The following is a 17,844-nucleotide window of genomic DNA, read 5'->3' on the forward strand; positions in this document are numbered from 1 at the left end:
GCGCTACCGTACCTAGATAGGTATCATACCTCGGCAAAGCTAAGAATTCTGCTAGTAAAGAAAGCTTTATTGACGTTTTCCGTACCTGGATTTACATTAGTCAATACAACCATGTTATCGTGGTCATATTACCAGAACAAGGAAAGTGCTGGAAACAGATTCTTGTGATCATTGCCGATAAGACTCGGACTCCGAGCGGAGAATGAAACAGCATCCAAGGCTACCCATCTAATCATGAGTTGATCTATCCAGGTACCTTAGTTAGCTACCTGTTTCTTCTAAAATATTATATAAGTATATCCTAAGCTGCACTTTTGACCTTGATTTTCTGAAAAAGTGTCAACTTGGTATTCTGTTTAGCCATAGCTTCAATCAAGCTCGTGACTTCATTTGGCAAAACTTGAAGGCACGAAAAATGACATCGGCAATAGTCTCCAGTGATCGTCTCATGGAGGAGAGACTTTGTTCCCCCTCACTACGAAGTTCGAATCTTATAAAGCATCTTAACGGATCTAATCTGATTTTCTGTCTTCTCTACACGTTGGGCCCGGTACTTTTGTTCAATCTCTATCTGCCTTGGAAATACTGGAAAATACGAAATGAGCAAGTGAAAGTGAACAGAAATTATGCAGGTGGCCTGAAGGTGGTTTGTTTATTCCAAGTTCTTCCCATTCCTCAGTTTTTGCTCTAACATTGGACTTCATTTCAAGATATTTTCATTCAGCCTGGTACTCATAGAACTTATCATTATGATACTTGAGATTCAGACAGCATCAAATGCGCTATATGTTTACCTGGCTGCCGGCGCTTTTGTTGGTTTATCAAGTGTTCCACTCTTCTCATTTTTGAACCACGGCCGATCGATTCGTCCATTTGACGCTCTGAATTCTCTATTAATTTTCTCAATTTTTGTCGACTTTGGCCAGGTGTTCTTTCTATACTCGAAAGAAAAGGGATGTCAGGTGTCGCTTCTGAACTTGGCTTTGATCATCATAAAAGTCGGGCTTCTGGGTCTAGAACTAAGAAGCAAAAGACCGATTCTACGTGAAGCATGGCAGCGGAAATCGTTTGAAGAAACTGAAAGCTTTCTAAATCAGGCTTTCTATTGGTGGATAACATCTTTGATACGAGATGGATATTCAAAAATATTAAAAGCGACGGATCTACCTCCAGTCCCTGATGCATTATTCTCCAGCCGTCTAAAAGAGAGAATGATCCATCACTGGGAGAACCAAGGTGAGTAGAATTCGACTTATGAAGTCAAATCGGCATAAAACACTAATCTATTCACTTACAGTAAACCCCGAGAAAAGACATGCGCTGTTACTAACAACGTTAAGAAGCACATTGGGCGAGAATCTATGGGCTATTCCATTTATCCTGGTTTCGATTGGTCTGAAATACGCACAGCCAACTTTGATTTCTAGCTTGATTCGCTATGTCAGCGACCCTCTAAGCAAAGAATTGCGCCAACAGGAAGCCGTCAGGTTAATCCTTACAACCATTTTGATCTACGTTGGGTTGGCTGTCAGTTGCTGCCCTCTTCTTTAAATTCACTTACTTATATGAAAATAGGTTTTCAAAGGTCGACGAGAAACTGCTGAGCGCCGAGTGGCAATCGCGACGAAAGGCTCATTGATGGGTATTCTCCACGAAAAAACCTTGAATTCTGATAATGATGGGCATTCTGTGATTACCCTCGCCAGTAGTGACGTTGAGGACCTTCAAAGGGCCATGAAATGGGTTCATGTTATATGGTCTTCGTTCCTCTCAATGTGCCTGGGCCTATATCTGCTTACGTCTAAGCTTGGGTGGGTCAGCATAGTGCCCTTATTTATGCTGATCGGTAAGGAATTTATAATATCTGAGAGGCACAAAATCCGATTTCTAATATCAATATCTTAGCTACATCACAAGCTGGAAATTGGGTCTCTAAGCACTTCACGGGCAAACAGAAAGCATGGAGCGAGGCAACGCAGAATCGAGTAGACCTAGTCACAATCCTGCTAGAGCATCTGCAAACGATCAAGATGATGGGATACTCTAGCGTGATGGAGATCAAGGTGCAGACAGCGCGCGAGAGCGAGCTAAAAGCAGGTGTTGCTACTTACTGGCTTGATATTATCCTAATATTTTGTGGTAAGGAATCTTTCCTGGTTCAAATCTCGCCCTTCGCACTAAAAGATTATCTGTTAGCAACATTTTTGAACGCTCTTGGACCTGTGATTACACTTGGAATATACGCGGTCTATGCCAAACTGACCAACCACCCTCCGCTTGATACAGATCGTGCTTTCACTTCTTTTGCTCTAATCCAGATGGTCACACAGCCCGCAAATTCGATTATGTTTATCCTGCCTGAATTGCTCACGGCCATGACCGCATTTGACAGGGTGCAAAATTTTCTCACTAGGCTCGTTCACCAAAACAGTCGCGAATTATGTCAAGATGCTATTAAACCTCATAGCCATGATAACCAGCTATACCGAGATTTACTAACCGATAACGCCGATAACGCCGGTAACGCTGAGACCTACGCAATATCTATCCAAAATGCAACGGTTCAGTATAAAGAGGCAGAAATCCCCGTACTGAAAGACATCAGCATGAACATTAAGCCTGGATGGCTTACGCTTCTTACTGGACCAACTGGATCTGGAAAGACATCGCTTGCTCGGTTAATCATCGGAGAGGGTCGACTTCAAAGTGGAAAGATATCAATACTGAACGACAAAGTTGCTTACTGTGCTCAGTGCCCTTGGCTAAGAAATGGTACGATTCGCGACATCATAGCAGGGCCACCAGGATCCAAGGTGACCGATGAGAAATGGTATAAACAAGTTATTTTTGCCTGTGACTTGGCTTCTGATTTTCAGAATCTTCCAAATGGCGATAACACTCAAGTGGGAGACCGGGGTATTTCTATTTCCGGAGGTCAAAGACAAAGATTGGTGAGTGATCCCGTCTATTATAGATATACATTAACGCGCTAATCCTAATAAAGGCTCTTGCTCGTGCGGTATACTCGAAATTAGATATTATGGTTCTTGATGATGTGTTTAGTGCATTAGACATCCGGACTGCAACCTGTATCATGCACAGACTTTTCGGTCTAGATGGTCTTCTACGACAACTCAACAAAACTATAATCTTGGTCACAAATTCCAGTGAGTCTCTCGCCAATTTCTTGATACAAATTTCCTGGGGCGCTAATTTTTGATAAAGCCCATATACTACAAGATTCTGATTGGATCGTCATTCTTAACTCCGATGGATCAATGCGTGAACAGGGGACCTGGCATCAGCCCCAAATTCAGGCTCTCTATCAAAGTTTGGAAATTCACCGAGGCGCTAGAACAATTGAGAATTGGGATGAAGTAGAGCCAGAAGACAAGTTTCTCTCTGTCTGCCAAACCAAAACAGCCCCGTCCCGTCCCGAATCTTTGGATCCTTTTCGAAAGAATGGGGATAGTGCCGTATACAATCACTACATCAGTGCAATTGGCGGATACCGCCTTCTGTCTGCAATATTGATATTCCTCTCATCTGCGATTTTCGCCATCCTGATCCAGAGCTGGCTTCGGATCTGGACTGAGAGTAACACTGCAAGCCAACACATTTGGTTTTATCTTAGAGTTTACGTTGCTTTGGCTATCGGACATTGGGTTTCATTGACAGGGATAGGCACAATGCCACTTCTAGTCGTGCCCACATCTGGCAGGGCTCTGCATAGTCAAATACTAAACACAGTCATCAAGGCACCTCTATCATTCATCACGTCAGCCGACATTGGTACGACCCTCTCGAGATTTACTCAGGATATAAAGCAGATTGACCGTCAGCTTCCGGGTCAAATTGCGGCACTAGGAAGCCAAGTCTTCAAACTCCTAGCCCAGCTCATTTTGCTTTATATGGCCCAGTCATATAACCTGATCACATTTCCCCTTCTTATTCTGGCAGTTTATCTGATTCAAAAGGTATACCTTTGCACCAGTCGACAACTTCGATTTCTGAGCATGGAGGCAAATTCCTTACCCAATAACAGCTTCGTGGAAACTGTTCAGGGAATAGCCACCATCCGCGCTTTTGGCTGGGAGCGGGAGTATGCTTTGGATAACAATCGGGCATTTGATGAATCACAAGTCCCGTCATACACACTGCTTACTATTGAGCAGTGGCTTTCGCTGGTGCTAGATTTGATTATCGCCGCCGTGGCACTGTTCAATGTTGCTTTTATCGTCACGCTAAAGGGTGGTGAGACAGCCGGCGATGTTGGCATCAGTATGAATGTGCTCCTCACAGTCAACATCGTACTGATGATCACTGTCCAGACATGGGCAAGTTTTGATGCATCCCTGGGTGTCATTTCACGCATCAGAACGTTTGCTACGACCGTTACGCCGGAGTCCGAGCCCGAAGAGGAGGCTTCCCTCCCAGATATGTGGCCAACCAGAGGTGAAGTTGAGTTCAATAACGTTACCGCCGACTATACCGGTACTGGTGAACTCACTCACGCAATTAACCATATCTCTTTTCAAGTGGCACCGGGCGATAAGATCGGTTTATGCGGCAGAACTGGCAGTGGCAAGTCCTCTACCCTTCTTAGCCTCTTACGAATGATTGAGTTATCTGATGGAACGATCACAATTGATGGTTTAGACACGGTCTTCATCCCCCGAGAAAAAGTCCGATCGCAGATAATTACAATTCCACAGGATGCATTCATTATCCCAAGTGATTCCATTCGTCAAAATCTGGATCTTCTGGGCGTTACTTCAGATGATGACATCGTTGAAGCTCTGAAGAAGGTCCATCTATGGCCTATCTTAGAGGCAAGAGTTTCAAACATTGGACTGTCACCAGGTCTTTACCTGGACGTACAGATGCAGGAGTGGCCGCTTTCGCATGGCCAGTCACAGCTTTTCGCCCTGGCACGCGCTCTTTTGCTTCGACTTTCTCGCGGAAAACTAGTTCTTCTCGACGAAGCTACAAGTAGCATTGATAAGGAGACAGAAGTATTGATTCAGCAAGTGATACGCGAGGAGTTTCGGCAATACACAATGATCGTAGTAGCCCACCGGCCAGAGACTATTTCACAAAGTGATTCGATCATCGTGATGGAAAATGGAAGGATTGTTGAACAAGGATCGCCTGATTTATTGCGACAGAAAGGAAGATCGTTTAAGTCCATTTTCGGTATTAAAAATTGATATATCATACGCTAGATTGATTCTACATAGCAAATCATGACAGCTCCCAAAATCTTCAAAGAAGGGTTATGGTTAAATTTCCGGTACTATCAGATTCCTACTGTCCACAGCATTCTAAATCTTCTCTTTTTATTCTGCTACAATGCTTGGTTGGTGAGGTATAAACAAAGATAGTTGCACTTCCCGATTGGGATAATAACCGTGACAGCTAAGCCTAATTGGGAGAATAACCGTGACAGCAAGGGTTATGGTTAACATTTTAGTACCATCAGAGTTCTGCTGTCCACAGTATTCTAAATCTTCTCTTTTTATTCGTCTACGATGCTTGGTTGGTGAGGTATAACTAAAGGAAGTTGTAGACATGTGCATGGGTTGGGTATGGGTCAAAATTCATACCCATACCCAACCCATCAGGGGTAAGGTAAACCCATACCCATACCCAACCCAACCCACGTGGGTATGGGTTGGGTATGGGTCCCATATGGGTATTTTTGATGCCTTAATGCCTGATTTTCGCCTCAACCTCAACTAAATTAGGGTAATTAGTGCCTTAGTGCCTAATTTTTGCCTCAATCTAGTACTAACTAGGTGACAAATATCACGTGAAATAAAAGTCTTGGCAAAAAGATGGGTTTATGGGCTGTGGGTTTTACTTTAAACCCATACCCAACCCATATGGGTTTTGGGTAAAATTTCTGACCCATACCCAGCCCATTGTGGGTTGGGTTGGGTTGGGTATGGGTTTACCCAACCCAATGAACATGTCTATCGACCACCACTACTAGAAGCTCGACCACCAACTCGAGCACAACTTCGGCGTCAAGCACAACGTCGACGTGAAAGACAAGCTGCTCGTGTTCGTGGTGGCGCCCCTCCACCTAGCGATGATAGTAGTGGTGGTGGTGATGATGGCGCCCTTCTACCTAGCGATGGTGGTGGTGGTGGTGGTGATGCTAGTGAAGGTAGTTCTAGTTAGTATTAAGTTATTAGTATCAAATTTTGAATGTTTGAATTTTAATTATAGATGGTATCTGTGTCATGTGCACACCCGACTCGTTTTTTACGAGTCGGGTGTGCTTCACCGGTTCTGCCAATTTTTTTTTTTTCACCGGTTCTTCCAATTCCACATTCCATTCTATTTTACCCAATATCTCCCACCCACCATGCCTAAAACCTTTGAATCGACTAAGGCCCATCTCTCTAAGGCCTTTGATGCGCCAAACGCGAAAAAAACCCAAATATCTCTAAGATTGCGCGCGAATTTGGTGTCAATCGACGTACTCTCCATAACCGCGTTAAAACCAATGCGACCGCGAAAACTCAACAAAAACCAGTCAATAAGGTTTTTACCGATATCCAGGAGGAGATTTTAGTACGCTAAATTACCCAGCTAACTGATTGGCGTATGCCACCAACACCAAAACAGGTTGAGATGTGGGCAAATCGCCTACTTCAAGATTCTAGTTCTGAAGATACTAAGGATACTAGAACTGTTGGGCCAAATTGGGTATATCGCTTTACTAAGCGTCTTCCTAAAGGTCTAAAACTAGGTCCTTAGAAGCAGAAAGTCAAGGATTCTAAGCGAATGATGGCTAAAAATCCAGCTAAGATAGGTCATTGGTATGATCTGCTTCGTGGTATGCCTTCGCGGTTAATCTATAACTTTGATGAGTGTGGTTTTCAACCTAGTGAGGTGTCATAGGTTAAGAACACCTGACAAATGATGTTTAGTGTAGGATCAAGAGTGGCACTATACAAGTAGAGCCTAAGTATGATTTCGTGAGAGCGAAATCATTATAGTCTTTTAGCTCAGTAGAATGGACGTGAACGTAGGCACGATCCCATAACAATATGGTTTATAGGTCCTCTTCGTCAACACAATGATGAACGCACACCATCTCTACCACTCTCTTCCTCTAGTATTGAATATACTCCGCCAAAAACCTTAGTACGACTTCAGATGAACCAAGAGAAGATTATCAAGCATATTGATATAGACCTCCTCAAACTAAGGGTTTAAAGGGGTCTTAAATATCTTACTCGCCATTCCCAATTGATCCAAGAAGAGTATCGAAATCTTAAGATTACGGTTGAGAATATTAGGGTTGCGCAAGAACCAATTCGGCGCTCTAAAACCAAACGACAGCTTAACCAACCACCCCTCCAGCAGACTGGTGTATTAAACCTACACCATATAAAACGCTTTGTGAAAATCAGGAAAACCAAGGAGGAGTTACAACTAGAAAAAAAATTACAAAAACAGGCCCAAGAAGCTCTAAAAGCTCAAAAACAGGCCGAGGAGCAGGTTCAAGAGCAGGTTCAGGAGCAGGTTCAGGAGCAGATTCAGGAGCCAATTCAGGGGGAAATGGCCAAATATTGGAGGCGATGGAAAGGGATATACTATATTTTAAACAGATGCAGCAGAATTGTATTTAAAGCAGAATTGATAGAGAGAGAGTAAAATAATATTTTAAATTGGCAGAACCGGTGAAATTGGCAGAACCGGTGAAGCACACCCGACTCGTAAAAAACGAGTCGGGTGTGCACATGACACAGATATTGATTAAAACAACAAAAATTACATGCATTATAATGTATAATTAGCTAAGTAAACTAGCTCTATTTCAGACTAGCGTAAGGCATTATTAAGGCATTAAGGCAACTAAAATACCCATATGGGACCCATACCCAACCCATACCCATATGGGTTGGGTTGGGTATGGGTATGGGTTTACCTTACCCCTGATGGGTTGGGTATGGGTATGAATTTCGACCCATACCCAACCCATGCACATGTCTAGACTCGACGAGCCAGAAGACAGGAGCCTATATGCCTGACAGAACAGACGCCTCTAGTGAATCCTCAGGATGGAGTGATATCTTTCATTCACTATAATCCCTTACCATTACCCTCTGCTCCTCTTGTTGAGCAACCAGACTCTACTATTCTCTCTGAGCTAGAGAGTGCGGTTGATGCTGATGTCCATCTCACCCCTGAACTTATTGACCGTCAGCTCTCGCTTGATACTAGTCCTATAGATCAAACACTTGACTCTATCAATCCAGATGTTGAGATTGATTCTTTTGATCCTGCATGGGAAGTAGAAGAACCGCTTTCAGGTATGGCTCAACTTTCTCAAAACTTATTCTAATATACTGACATTATCTAGAGATGATAGATAATCGGCCATCGCAGACTTTGTTCCATCATCGGCCTTTACATACTAGTACTACTCCTGGTGGCGAGAGCTCTCTTTTGATAGAAGCCCAATCAGATAGTATGCTAGATGACTATTAATAAACAATAAACAGTCTAGGTGAGTTTATTCCTTAACTTATTCTATCAGATATGTTAATAAATGTTTTCTGTAGAGACCGAACAGCGCAGCAGTCGGAGTAGACTAGCTAAGTCTAATCAATTTTCTCGAAAGGCTACACCATCTCTCTTGATACTTGCTGAGTCCCTTGTGGATCAACTCTATAGATATCATGGATGCCCACATCATTATATGTCACCGCCAGCTGCTACTCCGCGTTCCGTTCCAATCTCTGAGATCATCAAATGGAAATGTCCAGATGTTCTTTCTAAAATATCAATCATGAAACATGGGGAAATAGATTGGGCAGACGAGTTTCCTATCTATGATCAGCAAAAGGTGTATACTGGTACTGAAAGACAATCTCCTAGTCTAATGGATACACCACTAGAGGCTTAATATAATAATGCCCCCTTGGTAGCACTAATGAATTCCGAAACGCTATCGCCATTTAGTATTAATCTGATCTCTGATTATGATGATAACTTCAATGATGTTAAGGTTTATTTCGATATTGATAGCTGCGGTGGGTTTGCTTCTAGTCTTGATGTCGCTCGTATTGGACTTAATTGGAGATCTGATTGTATCTCTTTAAGCAACCTCCGAAGCTCATTACATCTGCCAAAGATAGAAGTGGAATGGGATGATCCAGAAAGCCACCGCCGCCATAAAGTCCATCGACCTATTCACCAGATTCCACATCTCCTATTTGGTAATCTTGAAGGTGATTATAGAACTGAAGTCTACCTCATCTTCCCTGGTCTCTATAGCCCCCGTGACAAATGGGTGATAACTCGTGATGAGTATACCACCTGGACGGATAAGATCTTACTTCCAGCAATCAAGGAGGTCTACCCTATATCCCTCAACCAGCACATTCCTTCAAGTGCAGCCCATATCCAGCTCAACGCTACTGCTTCATCAAAAGAGAACCAGGTAGGAGGTGATTCCCATAAAACTTCTCCCTAGGACTTCCATTACTATCTCCCGAAAGAGGGACTAGGTCGGCTCTGGAATGTTATTGGACACAAAATCCAGCAACCTGGGAACTCTCATTTCTCTAGATGCCACATCCTTCTAACAGCAAAAAACCTGAAACTTAAAACCCAGAAACCAACCTGGTCTGAAGCATATATGGAGTTCTTTAAACAATGGAATCAGATGGTTGATCTAGATTACCTTAAGAATGACTTCTACGATATTGCTAAAGAGGTCACCCCAGTCACTGGAAAAGAATACGCGTTTAGCTGGCGTGGTTGCTGCTTAAAGAGTTTTTCAGATTGGCTTGTCCTAAGTAATACTCTAAGAGAGAGCGATGTTGAGGATGATAATGTTATTGATGATGATGATGATGTTGATGTTGATATTGATGTTGATGTTGATGTTGATGATGATGTTGATATTGATGTTGATGTTGATGTTGATGTTGATGTTGATATTGATGTTGATGTTGATGTTGATGTTGATGTTGATGTTGATGTTGATGTTGATGTTGATGTTGATGTTGATGTTGATATTGATGTTGATGTTGATGTTGATGTTGATGCTGATGCTGATGTTGATGTTGATATTGATGTTGATGTTGATGTTGATGTTGATGTTGATGTTGATGTTGATGTTGATGTTGATATTGATGTTGATGTTGATGTTGATGTTGATGATTCTGATTCTGATGAGGTTGAAGATGAGGTTGATCATGATCGATCTTGCCCCTGGACAAGAACTTTTTATCCTCAATCCTATACTCGTGATCAGGGGTCTTAAACGCTTAAGCCAAAGCATAAAAGCGTGCTTTACCAAGAAGGGTTGCTATATGTGCAGCATTATAATACATCGAAGGAAATATTTGCTGCAGGTAATTAGTACCTCTTCCAGAACAAAGGCCTTGATACCCTCGCCCTAGATCCAGCTATGGTTTGAACTTGGCAACATGTTGGAGGTGCGGTCAGTCATTCTCCTATTCATATTCTTCGGGCATATCTCCACAACAAGCAGCGTGCAAATCAGGCCTTAAAGGGCTGTTCTAGCAAGTCTTATGGTGTCCGAGAAGAATATCGAGTTACAGGGATGTTGTTGGCTAAGATGAATGAGATTTTTCAGCAACAGACCACCGCAGATTCTCAAGGCGCTATCACCTAACCATTTTGGAAGCATAAGACCCCGCTTATGGTAGACTAGTGGTGTTGGAACATAAACAAGTTTTGTGTTGGCTTTGAAATGACATATAGCCTTTATCCCCGGACATATATACACTGGCAGCATTCTAGAGTCATGATGATGTTTATAAAATATCTTAAGTTTGCCTATGGTGGAGGTGGGCATCCTTAATAAAGCCTTGGGCTCTGGCTCGACCGCCGTCCCTATATTAGATCTAGTCCATCTGATGAAAGAGAAAGAAAAGAGGGGATGGGGATAGGGAATCGGCTAAGAGACACTGGATATGCATGGATGGCTCAAAAGGTCGATTGGTCGATAATGGTTTTTGAGCAATCGTGCCGTCCATATATGGTGTTTAACACACCAAGCCTCCAGTCTGCCTATCGCCAACGGTATCTTTCAGTCAAAATGATGAAGAATGATTTCATTATGTTTCATGATATCTTTGATCGCCTCTCTAAACATTCTGAAAACCCGATATTCTCTACCCTATTGCTGAAGCTCCTTATATAGCTCTGTCTCCGATCTTTTCGACTTGAGGTGTTTAAAACACTTGCTAATCATCTTTTAACAAATTCACTTATGGCAATATGTTTAGACGAATTAAAGAGTGCTAGAGAGGGGCAGGTTCCACTTATAGATCCTGGATTCCAATCTCTTTTTCAGGATAGAAGTCTTCTAGCCTTTCATCCTATAGGTCATAAAGTTTAAACCGATATTGAAGTCCTCTTTACCTTCCTTTAGGGTTGGCAAAAGGATGGCAATCTTGGTGATAGGGCTCGAAAAGGCTGGGAAAATAAGCCATATCGTTTAGCTTTCCATCAATGTTTTGATGTAATCGCTCAGATAATCGGGATGGAATAGGTACGTTCATGGCGTCAATGGCTAAAGGAGACCTTTATCTGAACATGTTGGGTTATTCCGTATCCTAGCCAGTCGGCTTTCTAGAGCCGTCAGAGTCGCACTAACAAGCTACAAGTCTGGTATAGTGTCTATATAGGAGTTGAAGAGTTCTATAAGAAAAAATATGGTGAACAGTAGAGCCCTTTTCTGATCGAAGATATTGAGACTCTACTAGTAGATGGATGGCAAAGAAGTCAAAAGCCAAGTAGCTTCAACCACAAACTACAGATCCTGCCAACAGACTTAGATAGCTATCTATTAAGCACCATAAGCACTATATAGACTCTAAGCTATTATCAAGGCAGAGCTATTCCACTTCCTCTTCCCAGCGTGCGAAAGAGCTAATTGGGAGAATTCCTTAAAAACTCTGCACCAAGCAGGCGACATCTCAGATCTTTCATGAAATCGAGAAACGTCTCTCAGCACGATATACATCTTAACAGCGAGTGGCAGAAGACCCTTCTTATCCCTTCTCTAAAAGCTGAGCTTGAGGCCATACGACAGCAAGTTTCTAATAAACAGGGATCACTGAGAAAAGCCCAACTCAGCCAACTCAAAAAGGACAACGAAATTATTGAAGGCCTAAGCCATATTGAGGTGGACTATATTAGGAGGGTAGAGGTGGAAGACTCTGACTCAGGTAATCTCCTAAGAAAAGATGAGAGATCTATAAGGCAACTATCCTAAATGACGACATAGTTCCGTGAAGCACAAAGACTGCTAAGAAGGATAAAGCACGCAGAGATATATATTCAGGAGCTTCATAGCAAGGATTCTCTAGCTCAGATTAGGCAGCGGACATATAGAGATTGGCAAGAGATCTACAAGAATGCCCAGAAGAAGCTGGGGCGTTATTCAAAAAAGATATGGCATCGCGGGGAACAATAATTTTTAAAATTTTTAAAGAGAGTAGTTTTATTAGGGTTGCCTCATAGTGCCTGCAGCCTCACGAGAGTCAGTCCTTGCCTCATGAGAGTCATTTGCTTGCCTATATAGGTAGTTCGTCATCTCTTGCGTAGTCAAGTCTCGATTTTGTCCCTCCCGCTCCCCTCTGTACATAGAATGTATAATAATACAGACAAATTGCCTCCTACCAGGGAGTGCGAACGGGCCCCCATCTGACGCTACGTTCTACGATCGCAGCAACAGGTGACCCGTTATGGCCAAACTACACTCTTCTTTCTCCACTTAGCCGCGTGAGGTCGGCAATAAATCAATAGTGAAGCCTATCAAGCTTACTATGATTAGATGATGAAGTGCTATCAAAGTATTTCTCATTCAGGATAATACGCGTAGTGAGATCGCATCTGTGACTAAGAGAAAATGTAGTTCAAGAGTCAAGACCAGGATAAATTCTCCTAACACCTTATTCTTGAGCGCCTTTGACGAAGCAGTTAATTTATTTTACTAAATAGGCTGTTGATAGGCTACCTTATTAAAAAGACAAGCACATACGACCACAGGGTGTGGAGAACAGGGCTTCCCGTCCGCTCAGCCATACTTAAGCCACACGCCGGCCAGTTAGTTGTATGGTGGGTGACCACATGCGAATCCTGGCTGTTGTATGTTTTTTTTTTTTTTTTTTTTTTTTCTATTCTGTCTGACAGGTCGATGAGGCTAACCCGTGGCTACGTCGTACGCAGTGGGCTGTTTACCTTGACAGGATCAGATTCAAGCCACTACTGGCATCAATCAAAACTCCGAAAGAAGATGCAGAAGGCACTGAGCAGCTCGTACGAGCCATCTGGGACGCGATGGGCGAAGCCGGCCGCATCAGCCAGTGGGCCACCAAAAATACTGGTCATCTGATCCGGGTCGAGGTGGCTCGTACGGAGAAAGACAAGAGCCCTTTTCGCCCACTCCAGGCGTATATGGACCAGGACAGCATTCGGCGCCACGTCGAGCCATGGCAGCGTGTTCTGATGTTTTTTGCTCGTACAAGGACTGACCATGACTGGGACAGTCCAAGATATAGCTTCACTCGGCGCCAGGCTCTCGCATGGAGAGCTCTGTGGCGACAGGCCCGACTCTCCTGCTCACTTTCAGAGCTAGAGCTCGACGATGAACAGACGTCGTACGAGAGCAAGAAACTGAACGCTCTTCAGAGAGCTTGTCTCGACTTCTGTATCGAGCTCTTAAACCAGCAGGTTGGGACTGAAGAGCATGAGTGTGCTCTGATCTGTGCTCTCGCAGTGTAGTGGTCTCTACAGTACTGAATATTGTGGTTGTTGTGAAGTCTGCTTTTTCATTGATGAAAGAACTAGCTACTTATAGTATATGGGCGCCCCTCTGCTCTGGACGAATGTCAACATTCGTCCGAGACAGAAGAGACGGTGAAGACGGGACATTACTGTCGCGAATGCGCATCGCTCAAGGGTGTCGTTTGCGATGAATGCATATCGTTCAAGGATGCTGTGATATACTAATCCAGTTCCGGAGTCGCTGTCTCGGCAGAAGCTTTTTCGGCCGAAATACTTTCCGTCTGTTGATGGCCTTGTTTCTCGGCTGTCGCAACAAAACCCCTGCGGGGGTGGATAGCTCGACTCACCAGATGCCCCTTGCTCTAGAACCTTTCACCTATTGGTGAATAGCTGCCCAACCTTGCCCTTCTTCATAATAATACCAAGTGGAAAATCTCTAACTAGCCCACCAAGGGAATCCATGTTCCCTCAGTGTTCGTCGGTACCTTTGGAGACCGGGGTATTCGCTACCATCAAACTTGATATATTTGATATGGATAATTTCGGGTTCGTCTAGAAAAGTTATGAAATTACTTTCGTGGCCAAATCTAGGGAGTGGCCGATCCCAGGGTGCTGATGTTACATTTGGATTACAAACTCTTATAGCATTTGTTTTTCAAAAATGTTCGAGCCTGTATGTTCGAGTTACCCCTTGCAGAGGCTTGCATACCCAGGTATTTGATACTTCATGGTGTATTATGACATTGATAAACAGATTCTTGCTCTGATGTTACGAAGACATGGAAATTGATGCTACATGGATAAGAGAGCTGTGACGTTTGTTGCTGTACAAAGCCTCCATTTTTCGATGGCCTTTTGTACCTGTTGCCCCTTACTTACATAGCCTTCCTAGTTTTCACTCACAGAAATCACGTTACCACATTTTAATGGACTTATTTATATGCTATGTTGGCACTCTAAATCGAAATTCTCGTAAATAGAAGATATAGTACGCCCATGAGCCAGTTTTTATAGCAATATGAATATATGGTTACTCAGCATCAGTGTGCTGATAGTTTGTAGTGGTTCAGTTAATGCCACATTCTGTCGTTGCCAACCATATCAACCATGCTGGCCGACCGAGGCTCATTGGGCTGCTCTCAATTCATCAATTGAAGGAAATCTGATTCCAGTGAAGCCGCTTGCTTACCCTTGCCATGACACCGAATTTAATGTTGCTGAATGCACTATGATAAAACAGAATGCATATAACTCGTCTTATCGATCATCCCAGCCAGGTAAAACTCAATAAAGTCCATAGAATATTTTATTACCTTAGCCATTTACTCACGCAACCAGGTGCTCTCCAATATTCGAATTGGGAATCGTGGCCCAAGGAAGATGAGCAATGCTATATTGAGTCTCCTAGATCAACAATATGCAAACAAGGCCGTGTGTCACTTTACTCGGCCAAAGTGCAAACGGCCAAACATGTTCAAAATACTGTCGAATTTGCGGCACGGCACAACATCCGGCTTGTCATCAAAAATACAGGGCACGACTATCTTGGACGCTCATCTTCGCCAAACTCTTTACAAATCTTTACTCATAATTTCAAAGATATCTCCATCATTGATGAGTTCGTGCCTACCGTCCCATTCGGGATGAGTGTCCCCAGGAGTATCAAGGCTGTGACCATTGGAGCTGGTGTTCAGATGCACGAATTGTATTCATTCCTTGGATCTAAGGATACTATGGTTGTCGGAGGGTCAGCAAATACTATTGGCATTGCGGGTGGGTATATTCAAGGCGGAGGGCATTCTTATCAAGGCTGGCTTCATGGGATGGCGAGCGATAATGCTCTCGAGTTCCAGGTTGTTCTAGCTAATGTAAGTCCTCGAATAAAGCATTCACATGTGCGCTTTTTATTGCTAACACTCTACTAGGGTAGGGCTCACTCATCTCCGTCAACCAATACCAGAATACTGATCTATTCTTCGCATTACGTGGTGGTGGTGGTGGGAGCTTCGGGGTAGTATTAAGTGTAACCGTGAAAAGTCACGCTAACTACCCCGTAGTTTTCGCTACGCTAAATTATACCACGAGTATTGGACCCTTCTGGAAAGGCTCAGAGGCATTCCATCGCCACATAGTTAACCTAAACGACAATGGTGGCTCAGGGTACTATTCAATGATACCTAACACTCCAGTGCCGAACTCCCAGAGTCTATCGACATTTGTGCTACATCTGGCGTTTATCAATCAAACAAGCACAGAAGCGGCTGGAAAGCTTTTATCGCCGTTATTATCAGACCTAAGAAAAGCGATAGGATCCGAGCCATCACTGCACGTCGTGTCATTTCCATCTTTATCGGGTTTCTATACAACATTACTTCGTGGAAACGACACAACAGGCTTTCAAACTCGGTTAGGTTCTCGCCTGATATCACGGTCGTTCTTTGAGTCAAATAACTCTACAAAGCTTACCACAGCTATCTCAAGCCTTGAATTCCACCCAGGAGACGCGGTCATTGGGGCTATCGTTGCAGGGGGTCAAGTTGCCAAAAACCGTGATATCGAGTCTGGACTCAACCCTTCATGGAGAGACTCAATGGTCCATATTTTAATCGCCCGCCTTATGAGTCCAGGTATGACATCTAATGAGCAGGCAGCTATTTCCGCCAACATTACGGGTCAGGATGTACCACTCCTTGAATCTCTTGAGTCAGGTATAATGGGTGCGTATTTGAATGAAGCCGATGCCGATGAACCTGATTTTCAGCAAGCATTTTGGGGCATCAATTACCCTCGGTTGCGAGCTATAAAAGCACTTAGAAACCCACATAATCTGTTTATCGTTCGAAAGGGTGTTGGTAGTGAGGATTGGGATGATGATGGGCTTTGCCGTCTTTGATAACCTCTGTGATCTATATGAATTTATGCTTTATTGTTAGAAACTTTGGTCTTTTGTGGCGCCTTAGCCTTGGTAGGGCAGTCGAGCAAAGGCGTTAGATCAATATCACTTCCTTAATATCGATGCGCTTGTTGGTGATGGTATTTAGCCATTTCTAGTGTCTATATGTGGAGCAAATGTGAAATTTAAGTAAATCTCCAGACTATTTATCAAGCAAGGTGGCAGGATTGTACATTATAAGTCACTGATATCATTAATTTCAAATCATGAAATTGATATTGAAATAGTCATTCTATTTATCGACATCCACGCTATTAGTTACAAAAAACCAAACACCTCTAAAGCATGGTGGAGATAGTCCCAGACTACTTTGACTCGAGGAGTCATATCACTTCCTAAAGGGAGAAGCTTCTCAGCTTGACAGCGTTCACCAACAACCCCTTTGCCAGTACAGTCAACTCTCGTGGGCTGCACACCCTCTGAGGCTTGGATTTTTTCTTGCACACACCCAATGTGTGCAGCTCGTGAGATGATTATATAATATATACATGAAGCTTTTCCTATTTGGGTTTAAATCCCATCTCCATCAATGTCTTCTGTCTCTTCCCATCTACCTCAAGCTTCTTGAAAGCTTTGGTTAAAGCCTCAATTGATGACATATTCTCCTCTGTGCATCCCTCTCTATGAGCAGCCCATAGTGATAGATCTGATAGATGTCGTAGAATTACCGCATCAGAAGGAATCTCTGGTCTTGGCCCAAATATATATTCCTCGTCAGGATCAGGTAGATCATCGTCGATATCCTCACCACTGAAGTCAAACATAATATGTTCTAATTCTGGCTCTACGGTATCAATATTTTCATCTGATGGGCTGAGAAACTCATTAAATGGTAATATTTCATCCGCATCTGGTTGAAATGCAAGCTTTTCAACAACCTGATTATAAAGAGGCTTTAATTCAGGATCCAGTGGGTTACTTTCTATCTGATCGTGATCAGTCAGATCTTGATTAGATGGTCGGCACCCGGGAACAACAGTACTCTTGATATAGCAGTTCTGAATAGTCTTATTACTGACCTTTGTTCGCCACGCTTGTGTTAACCACTGTACTATGTAGTTTAGACTCATGCGTTCACGTGGATCGATACCATGGTCTAGCAT

General features: G+C 43.2%; 6 protein-coding genes across 6 annotated transcripts; 3 read left to right on the forward strand and 3 right to left on the reverse strand.

Annotated features, from left to right (window-relative positions):
* Positions 1-1,211: 1,211 nt before the first annotated feature.
* On the forward strand, positions 1,212-5,210 carry N7495_001930 (P-loop containing nucleoside triphosphate hydrolase protein; the record flags this gene model as incomplete). The annotated part of the gene is made up of 6 exons (XM_057204600.1): positions 1,212-1,236; positions 1,298-1,527; positions 1,576-1,846; positions 1,906-2,951; positions 3,005-3,167; positions 3,226-5,210. 6 exons carry the CDS (start codon positions 1,212-1,214, stop codon positions 5,208-5,210), a joined length of 3,720 nt encoding a protein of 1,239 aa, XP_057068673.1.
* A 3,743-nt stretch (positions 5,211-8,953) lies between these two features.
* On the forward strand, positions 8,954-9,496 carry N7495_001931 (uncharacterized protein; the record flags this gene model as incomplete). The annotated part of the gene is made up of 1 exon (XM_057204601.1): positions 8,954-9,496. The coding sequence occupies one exon, from the start codon at positions 8,954-8,956 to the stop codon at positions 9,494-9,496; it is 543 nt and encodes a 180-aa protein (XP_057068674.1).
* A 333-nt stretch (positions 9,497-9,829) lies between these two features.
* On the reverse strand, positions 9,830-10,225 carry N7495_001932 (uncharacterized protein; the record flags this gene model as incomplete). The annotated part of the gene is made up of 1 exon (XM_057204602.1): positions 9,830-10,225. One exon carries the CDS (start codon positions 10,223-10,225, stop codon positions 9,830-9,832), a length of 396 nt encoding a protein of 131 aa, XP_057068675.1.
* A 3,050-nt stretch (positions 10,226-13,275) lies between these two features.
* On the reverse strand, positions 13,276-13,539 carry N7495_001933 (uncharacterized protein; the record flags this gene model as incomplete). The annotated part of the gene is made up of 1 exon (XM_057204603.1): positions 13,276-13,539. The coding sequence occupies one exon, from the start codon at positions 13,537-13,539 to the stop codon at positions 13,276-13,278; it is 264 nt and encodes an 87-aa protein (XP_057068676.1).
* Positions 13,540-14,806: 1,267 nt separating this feature from the next.
* Positions 14,807-16,681, forward strand: N7495_001934 (FAD-dependent oxidoreductase; the record flags this gene model as incomplete). The annotated part of the gene is made up of 3 exons (XM_057204604.1): positions 14,807-15,065; positions 15,127-15,656; positions 15,719-16,681. The coding sequence occupies 3 exons, from the start codon at positions 14,807-14,809 to the stop codon at positions 16,679-16,681; spliced, it is 1,752 nt and encodes a 583-aa protein (XP_057068677.1).
* A 560-nt stretch (positions 16,682-17,241) lies between these two features.
* Positions 17,242-17,844, reverse strand: N7495_001935 (DDE-domain-containing protein; the record flags this gene model as incomplete). Its single annotated transcript, XM_057204605.1, has 1 exon — positions 17,242-17,844. The coding sequence occupies one exon, from the start codon at positions 17,842-17,844 to the stop codon at positions 17,242-17,244; it is 603 nt and encodes a 200-aa protein (XP_057068678.1).

The sequence above is a fragment of the Penicillium taxi genome, assembly GCF_028828555.1.
Source record: "Penicillium taxi strain IBT 34144 chromosome Unknown utg000001l_segment0_segment0, whole genome shotgun sequence".
NCBI classification, from domain to species: domain Eukaryota; kingdom Fungi; phylum Ascomycota; class Eurotiomycetes; order Eurotiales; family Aspergillaceae; genus Penicillium; species Penicillium taxi.